Raw genomic sequence first — 8,856 nt, 5'->3', positions numbered from 1 at the left:
TATAAAAGACCCCACAGAGCCTTTCACAGCAGGAGGTGTCATTGAGGCAATGACTGAGGCCTTGCCACGGATTCTGAAGTTAACAGCTCATTGATAAAACATCTCCTCATCCTTTACTCTTGCAAATCTGATCCCTCCCCATGTTAGTCTGGGAAGGCTGTTCTTGAAACTAAGTTAGAAGTCCTAGTGTACCTGGTATAAGTTGGCTCTGCTAATGTCTTCCTGTCTTAAGAGATGTGCTGTGCTAAATATTCCACATACCAGTGAGGAATCTACAAAAGTGAAGGTTATTCACTTGTCAGAGGCCATTGTGTGTGCTGCGATCGTTCCTCAGATGCATGTCCATCATAATTGATTGATTTTTTCCCCCCTGAAATCTGTTACCAAGAAGCAGTCATAAAGCTCTTGAAGCGCTTTGAGTGCTGCCTTCCTGAAGGGAATGGGGCAGCTCTTGCACACCTCACAAAGTGCAGATGCAAACCCACAAAGTTCTTTTCATATCTTATGTGAAAGGAGATGTGCCAGCCTTTCTGACCTGATAGTAGAGCCATAACCAAAAGAAAGCCCAAATCCACATGGCCTTACTTCAGGTTGTCAGAATACTGAAGTTAGTTAATGTACTTGTAATTGTTATTTGAGAGGTAAATGAGCATGCTGCCTGCCAGAGATCTGTGGATAGCAGCATTCCTTTCATGGAGAAAAGTGAAAGGTCACCCCTAGGTGCCTGGAGTGGGTGGATATGATGTGAAATGTGCTGGAGAGCATGCAACAGAAGGAGTTGTGGGTTGTATGTGGGTTTGCGGAGTATGATGTCTGTATGAGTAAGTCTCAATTAAAACTAATGCAGTAAAGCTGTAGATTACGAGAAGCTCTTACTTGATCCAGTTAGTGGATGTGTTGTGTTTTGAAGGTAACAATGTTTGGCCTGAGATTGATGTAAAAAAGCAGTTGGACTGGTTAGATTGCTGGCTTCTGCTGCGATCAAAATACAAATAGATTGACTTTTTTTCTGCTCTCCTTTTTATGCATGTGTACATGCATTTCTCCAAGTTCTTGTCTTTATTTCCCATACTTTGATTGCTTTCTACTGCATTTGTAGCTGGCTGCTTTACCTAAAACTCAGGTTCAGTCTCAGTGAGACTGGGAAGCAGTGCTCTATACCTGGTGCTCTCCTGTGTAAAGCATGCACAGTTTCTTCTTGGACAATAGGGTTCTTCTCACTCTGGTTTGCTTTGAGGAATCTTGAGTTGCCAGTTGAACACTGGCTTGATTGGGCTGCTTGTGACAAGATTTTTCATGTATTCACTCATGCAACTTTTGACGTTAGTATGGTGGATTCAAAAGCTTTGTAATTTCAAACTCAAACTACAGCAGAACTCAGTGCTGTATGAAATTCCTAAAGCTATGCCTACTGATGATGTTTTTGTTGGGTTGTTTTTTAGTTCAATACTATCTCTAATGTAACTTTATTTTTTCATAGCTTCCACAGTTTCTCCTCCTACCAGTGTTACTGCGGCCAATGTCACTGTAACACCTACTTCCAATGTCACTGTAACACCCACCAATGCCACCACCGCGTCTTCCAATGCCACCACAGCATCTTCCAATGTGACCACGGCGTCTTCCAATGCTACCACAGCCAGTTCTGCCACCACACCTCATACTCCTATAGGTAATACAGAAGCACTGAACTCAAGAGCGGCAGGAAACTAGGAACTGGTGAATAACAGGAAAGACGGGCTTCTTCCAAAGTTCACTGTAGTAGCTTGGCTACTAAAAATCTGATGTGCAGAATGCATAAAAGATTCCAATGTTTGGAAGAAGTGAATTTTAGAAAACTCTTAGTTATGTTGGCAGGAAGCATTTTCTCTGTTAAAAATTGGCTCAGTGGCGGTTGGATTAGTAATTGCCACTAATTATGAATTCTTAGGAGTTTAGGGTTTTTTCGGTTGTTTGTTTTTTCAAAAATTTCTCTGCCATCACTATGGTGAAATTCCTTTTAAAAAAGTCACCTAATCTTTAAAAACTTGCTAATCAAGGGAGCTGGGAGGTAACAAGTTGGTACTTGATTAGGCTCAGAACAGCCTAATGTATAGTAGGGTGATTAGCTTTGAATAACCCATGGATGTTGACACTTGTCCTGGGCACCTAGTGGAATAGTGATTAATTTTTAGTAATACTAATCTTTAGGGGAGGGGAAGAGGTCAGAGACCCAGCTTACATGGTTTGATTATGAAAGTTTTTAGGAGACAGTTTCGTTTTCAGTGAGTGGTTTTATTCCAGTGATGGCATTCGCACTTAAGTGTTTTGAGGACAGGAGAAGAAAGAGAGTGTATCTCCTGTCTAGAGGTATTAAATTAGGTACTTTTTTAGTACAATTAATACTAACTGATTCTAATGAAAGTTTAATGGAAGTCCTTTGCCTTGATACAGATTCTCAGTTGTCTTGAAACAGATCTCTTGATTCTTGTTCAAATACCAGCATTTATATGAGTGCTTGAAGAAAAAGTCATTTTGTCCGAACAAAGAATCACTGATCTATGGAGAACCTTGAAGTATTTGGGTAACAGTAGTATGCAAGTTTGAAAATAATCCTTGTTGCAGAACCTTGGCTTAATGCCATGCAGTTTGCCACCTAAATTGTGTGGGATACAGACTGAGGGCAAAGGTTATCCTTGTTAAAGCAAAACAGGAAAAATCATTTGTATAGGAACATCAGTGCTTGCAAACTTTGCTTTGGAGTTGATGATGAGTATGTACTGTCTTCTCTCAAACAGCCAACGTCACCAATGCAACTACTCATGCTCCTCTGCCTAAAACTACCGTGACTTCAGCCACCACCACCACATCCACTGCTGCAGGTAACGCTACAACTGCCATAATTAAAGTGTTAATTACTCAGAAATCAGTGTCACTTTCTAAGCATTATTTTGAAAGACTCACCAAGTGACACCATTAAAGTAGTATTGGTGTGTCTGGTGTTGTCACTTCTAACTTTATGGCAAGTCTAATTTTGTTAAGGTGATGTATGCAAGTAGCAAGGTTATACAGCCTGAGAAATAGAGCTAATTGGTGAGATGTAAAAAGTCAGAAACACGTTGATCAAATGAGATCAGCTGGATGACTTGAATGTTGTGGTTGAAAGTCCCTTGTTAACTCCCCTGTCTTTGGGAGGTCATACTTTGTTTCTGCAGCATAATAATGGGATGGGGTTTTTTTTTGTTTTTGTTAAATGAAATTTTGCTACAGTGATGGGAATAAGCTGAAGTATTTTATTTCCAAGTCAGTCCTAAGTATTTCATGAAAAAGTCTCACAAAGCAAAACTCTTTAAAACTACCCATCAGCAGATGGCTGTTATTTCCAGCTTTCTATTTGTGACTTCAGCTGGTTTTTAAGCCTAACTCTTGGGGTAAAGTACAGTAGATGGAAGATAACAATTTGTGTTAAATTTAAGCAAAAAAACCCCCAAAAAACTGGAGCAAAGAGCTCCAGTTTTCCAGACTGGAAAATATGTCTTGAATGTGGGCATATCAATAATATATTCTATGTAGAGGAGGGAGGCTTTGGCTTTTTGAAGTACAAATAAAGTCCAGCTGGGTATTGCTCAGTTTTGAGGTCCAGAGCAGTTTGTCTATAAATAGCTCTAGCCTTGTACAAACAGTGTTTAATCAGAATTTCAGTACCAGTAATCTAAATTCAGGCTTCACTTTTGATTATTTTTTGTTTTCTTATTGGTGTTTGGATTTTTTGAGTAATCCTAATACAAGGAATCCAGCACTAAAATCTGTAGAACTGTTGTGAGCATTGTGCACTTACAGTTTCTAATTTGGTGTTTAACAGGTTCAAATACTACTGTTACTACTGTGGCTCCTGTACCTGTTCCACGCAAATCTACGTTTGATGCTGCAAGTTTCATAGGTGGAATTGTCCTTGTTCTGGGTCTGCAGGCTGTTATTTTCTTTCTGTACAAATTCTGCAGATCTAAAGACCGAAATTACCACACGCTTTAGGACCTGCCCCTTGGTAATGGACTAGTAGCCCAACACCTGTAGTTCACTGAACCAAAATATTTTCTGTTGCTCGTGGAAGACAGCAGTTCATAATATCCTTTAAATCTCTAAAAGAAGACTTCAAATGAATATTTTTGCAACATTATACTTGGCAAGAAGTGATATGAATCTCTTCAACAGGATTACTTGCAATATGCTGCATGGGTTCTAATGGCTGTTTTATTTTCCTTTAGTGGCTGCTGATGTGGGACTTTTCTTGATATGCCAAATGTAGAATGTTCAGAGATTCTTATTCAGTGGCAACACTGTCCAGTAGACAATCTTAAAATTACTTATTCTGAAGGCTAATATAAACAACTGATACAGTATCCCTTCAGTTTTATCAAGATGTGAATTATCAGTGACTGATTTCAGGGAGTGAAATAGCATTTGTAGTAGCTTATGGCTCTTAGAGTGTGTTGCTAGAAAGATGGACAAAAATGTAGAATTAGATAATGTCTTAACAGAATAGCATAACTCTTTTTTTTTTACACAAGAATAAAAGTTGCCTCATAAAATACTTCATTCCAAACAGAATTCCTATGCCATTTCCAATTAATGTTGAGGGTGGATGTAGGAATAATCCCTCTAATGGGAAAATAAATATTAGTGCCTTAAAAGACTAAATTTCAGTAGGCTGTAAGCATGTCCCAGCTATATCAAAGATAAATAAAACTTCTAAGTATTTACTTTACATAGGAATATAGAATACATGTGACTTGAGCATTCCAGTTTAAAGAAAACTTTCCCTAGAATAACTGTCCCTTAGTGATTTTGTTTTAGAGTGAGGAGTACGGTACAGCGATGTTCAGCTACGGACCGAAGCTTTGGCTTGTTTACCTTTTGTTCTGGCCTGCAAAGACCAACCATAAAACCAGTGATATAATTCAGTTCACTCCCTGTATAAAAAGGCAACAGCTCACATTTATACTTGAAATACTGATGTTTGGGAAATCCTGATGTTTTTGTTATTCAAACGGTTCTTAAAACTAGTTGCAATTAATTTCAGGAGCTTGAGTTGTTGTTGTTTTCCTTTATTACCCTCCTGTATGTCTGCTTGCTGAGGGAGCAGTTAAGGGTCATTCAGAGGATCTGCTGATTTGATCCTAGTCAGGATTGCTGTAATCCTGGGACCACAGGCTACAGCTTTTTTCTGTCCCTTCTCCCCTTGCTGGCTTCAGGTTTGCATCACCTTGCAGTGAACTGGTTAAGGAAATCTATTCAGCCAAATAGTTCAGGTTTTTGGGGTTTTTTTTCCTCTCTTGGCTGGGTCAGCCATGTGATCTGAGTATCAAAGGTACGTCATCTCCAATGCAGACTGACTTGAGCACCTGTGAAAACAAACCCACAGGAAAAATAGAAGTAGAGATAAAATCAAGTAGTGGAGGTAGCACATAATGCATAGCTTCTGATGATATCCCATGATCATCAGTTTGGGATAATCTGTAGTACTGTCTTACTAGCTCTGACTTGACTGGAATTTGGCACCCAATACAAAAATAGCTTTGATAGAAGATAATAGTCATGGCAGTGGGACTTGAATTATGAAGCAAATTAAGTGCATTTCAGTTGGAAACTTGGTGTACAGTGTTGCTTTCTTGTGTTCTTCTAGTTTGAATGGCATTGTTTCTATTGTGCTGCATAGAAAACTCAAATTGCTACAAAGTGCAGAGGTTACTCACCAGTACTGTATCTTTGAGTTCATTAGCTTTTGGTTTTCTAAACAAAAATAAGACAATCAGCTCAGGTTTATGAAAACAGCAGTGAGCAGCCAGTTTTCAGCAACAGTATGTGTGTGAGCTAGATCATATATCCTTGGCCTTATTGTGAAATCGCTTAAATCTGTCCTTTCCCTATCTAAGAGCTATTTTACTACATTTATTTGTTAAAAAAAATCCATGAGCTTGTATTCTGTGCTTTGAAGTGAACAAAATACTCTTTTGAAATATGACAGTTTGCCTTCAGCTCAGCAAGGCAAACTACACCTAGTGTACAACTTTTGGCCTCAAAGGGCTCTTTTGGAAAACTTGCAGAAAAGTCCTACAGAACACTTCAGAGCATGGAAAACATTGCCACAAAGAGATTGCTCTGTGAAATGTTGCTGAAATGCTTATTTATGAGCTTTGCTAATCCTGATTTAGGTTGCTGATAAAGTATGCTGGTAAAGCAAACTAAAAATAATGTTTAAAGTGCCTTAAAATTGCTTACTTGTTTGCCTCAAATTTTGTTTTAAAGGGTAGAAGGGATACCTTGCCTTAGTTACTAAATTTGTTGTGGTGCCAGCAATTGCTATTTTCCAAGACTTTAGGAAGCCCAGGATCTCTGGCATTTACAAATGCCTATCTGAAAAACTCAAGTTTGTGCTGTATCAATTTAGTCACGTTCTGGAAGGCCTGCACTACACACCTCTTGCTCACTAGCCTTGCCTGCAAGGTGTAATTCCACAGTTCAGAGTTGTGGCTTGAATTGTTTCCCTTTTAGTTGTTTGTGGGGAGGGGAGGCTGGGTTATACATCTTCACCATGTACTTGGCTGCCTCACTGTTGAAAGTAATTACTCCTTTGTGAAATGCAGTATCAGCTGATGTGTGCTGTGTACCAGCAAAAAATCTGAAGTAACAACTTGCAGTTTTTCTTGGCTTTGTGTTTTGAAGTGGAAGGTAGCTCATAGATCTGTAGTTGTATTTGCCCCTAAATCAGTTTTAGGCACTGAATCTTAGTGACTCTTCAAGTTAGCTGGCTTTTTCTTGAAGCCAATTTGTGCAAATATCAAGCTGTTACCTTAAGAATGTTCTCTGCAAGTGTTGCTGTAAAAGTTTGTATCTTGTCTTCAGTGGAAGAAAACTGAAGCAGTTGTAATTGCAAAACCAAATTGATAAATAAAATCTGTTGAATGGAATTTTACCTGTGAATTTTCTTTAATGTGAGCAATCCCCAAGAGGAATATCTGCTTGGTGACTGGGAGATGAGCTGTTTCCCATGGCAATTGAGAAATACTAAGGGAAAGAGGAAGAGTGCAAGGTTTGAAGAGTTAGTTCCCCTAAAAACAGTATTAACTTTGTATTTAACAGTACTGATTCAGATTTGGAATTATCTCAAAAAGAATTTTCATTTAGGTCATGTTTTTCCATGTTAGCTTAATTCTTGTTTTTTGCTTAAAGCCAAAGAGGAGCAGTGTGTGCATTAAGTGTTACACCTGTAACAACCTGTGAGGCTTAATACTGCTCTTTCTGAGCAAAGTTTGTAATACTGGATGTCAGGTGGAAGAGGGGCTGCTGTCTGTGTTTGCACAGAGGCTGTTAGAACTTTCATTACAAAGGTACTTCTCTGAGCCTTATTTCTTTTCTGATTGCACAGAACCATGGAGTGCTTGCTATTGGCAGGGAATTTGGGGATCATCTAGTTTCAACTCCCTTGCCCTGGGCAGAAGCACTTTCCACTAGACCTGCAAGGCCAGGTTGAATGAAGCTTAAACATATCCAGGGATGGGGTATCTACAGCTGCTCTGGGCAACCTCTAGAGTCACTCCTGATGGATGCAGTACTCGAGGTGGATTCTCACAGGAGCAGGGTGGAGAGCAGGAATCACCTTCCATGACCTGCTGATCACACTTGCCTTGATGCACCCCAGGACACAGTTGTTGTTCAAGGATGTGAGTGCACATTGCCAGCTCAGGTTGGGCTTGTCATTGACCAAAACATCCAAGTCCTTCTGCTCAGGGCTGCTCTCAGTCCATTCCCTGCCCAGCCTGTATTTTTGTGATTTTACTGACCCAGACACAGGACCTTGCACTTGGCCTTGTTGAATGTTACAAGGTTTGCACAGTCCCACCTCTTGAGCCTGCCAAGGTCCCTCTGGATGACATCCCTTCCCTCCAGTATGTCCACTGCACCACACAGCCTGGTGTCATTGGCAAATTTGGTGAGGGTGCACTTGATCCCAATGTCTGTCACCAGCAAGGATGTTAGACAAAGTGCTGCTCCCAATACCGAGCCCTGAGGACACCTCTCATCACTGCTCTCCCCTTGGACCTGGAGCCATTGACTGCAGCTCTGGGTGTGGCCATCCAGCCAATTCCTTATCCACCCAGGGGTCTGTCAAATCCATGTCTGTCCAGTTCAGAGACAAGGATGTCATGCAGGACAATGTCAAATACTTTGAGCAGGTCAAGGTAAGTGATGTCTGTCACTCTTCCTTCACCCACCAATGATGTAAACCCTATTGTGGAAAGCCACCAGATTTGCCCTTAATGAGGCTGTGTTGGTTGTCACCAATTGCCTCTTTATTTTCCATGTGCCTTAGCACAGATTCCAAGAGGGTTTGCTCCATCTTCTTGCCAGGCACCAAGGTGACACTGACCAGCCTGTGGGCCTTGGGCCTTCCTTTTTTGTTTTTGTTTTTAAAAATTTAAATTTCCCCTTTTCCAGTCAGTGGGAACTAAACCTGACTACCCTGACTTCTCAAATATGATGGACAGCATTTTCATCTGCCAGTTCCCTCAGTCCCCACATGCCAGGGAATTTATCAGTATGCTTGAGCAAGAGAACAGAGGGTTTGCAGTTCTGTGGTTGCTGACAGACTGAAATGATAACCAGCTCTGGGGGAAGAAACCTCAGTTTCACATTGTGACCTTGATGCTTACGTGGGTAGTGTATCAAGCAGGAAGGTGTATTGACATGACTCAGTTGTATATGATGAGAAATTGCAAAAAATATAGCTGTAGTTCTGCAAAGGCTGTATGGGAATGAAGGAAAACTGGAGCTTCCTGCAGTGGCACCTAAGTGCTTCATACTGATGCTATTGCTCTA

General features: G+C 40.4%; 1 protein-coding gene across 1 annotated transcript; it reads left to right on the top strand.

Annotated features, from left to right (window-relative positions):
- The first annotated feature begins 763 nt into the window (after positions 1-763).
- CD164 (CD164 molecule) lies at positions 764-6,947 on the top strand. The gene is made up of 4 exons (XM_031066717.1): positions 764-821; positions 1,481-1,672; positions 2,778-2,861; positions 3,842-6,947. Exons 1-4 carry the CDS (start codon positions 764-766, stop codon positions 4,009-4,011), a joined length of 504 nt encoding a protein of 167 aa, XP_030922577.1. The 3' UTR covers positions 4,012-6,947.
- The last annotated feature ends 1,909 nt before the right edge of the window (positions 6,948-8,856 follow it).

The sequence above is a fragment of the Geospiza fortis genome, unplaced genomic scaffold, assembly GCF_000277835.1.
Source record: "Geospiza fortis unplaced genomic scaffold, GeoFor_1.0 scaffold98, whole genome shotgun sequence".
NCBI lineage: Eukaryota > Metazoa > Chordata > Aves > Passeriformes > Thraupidae > Geospiza > Geospiza fortis.
This window is presented reverse-complemented; position numbering and strand designations above follow the sequence as displayed.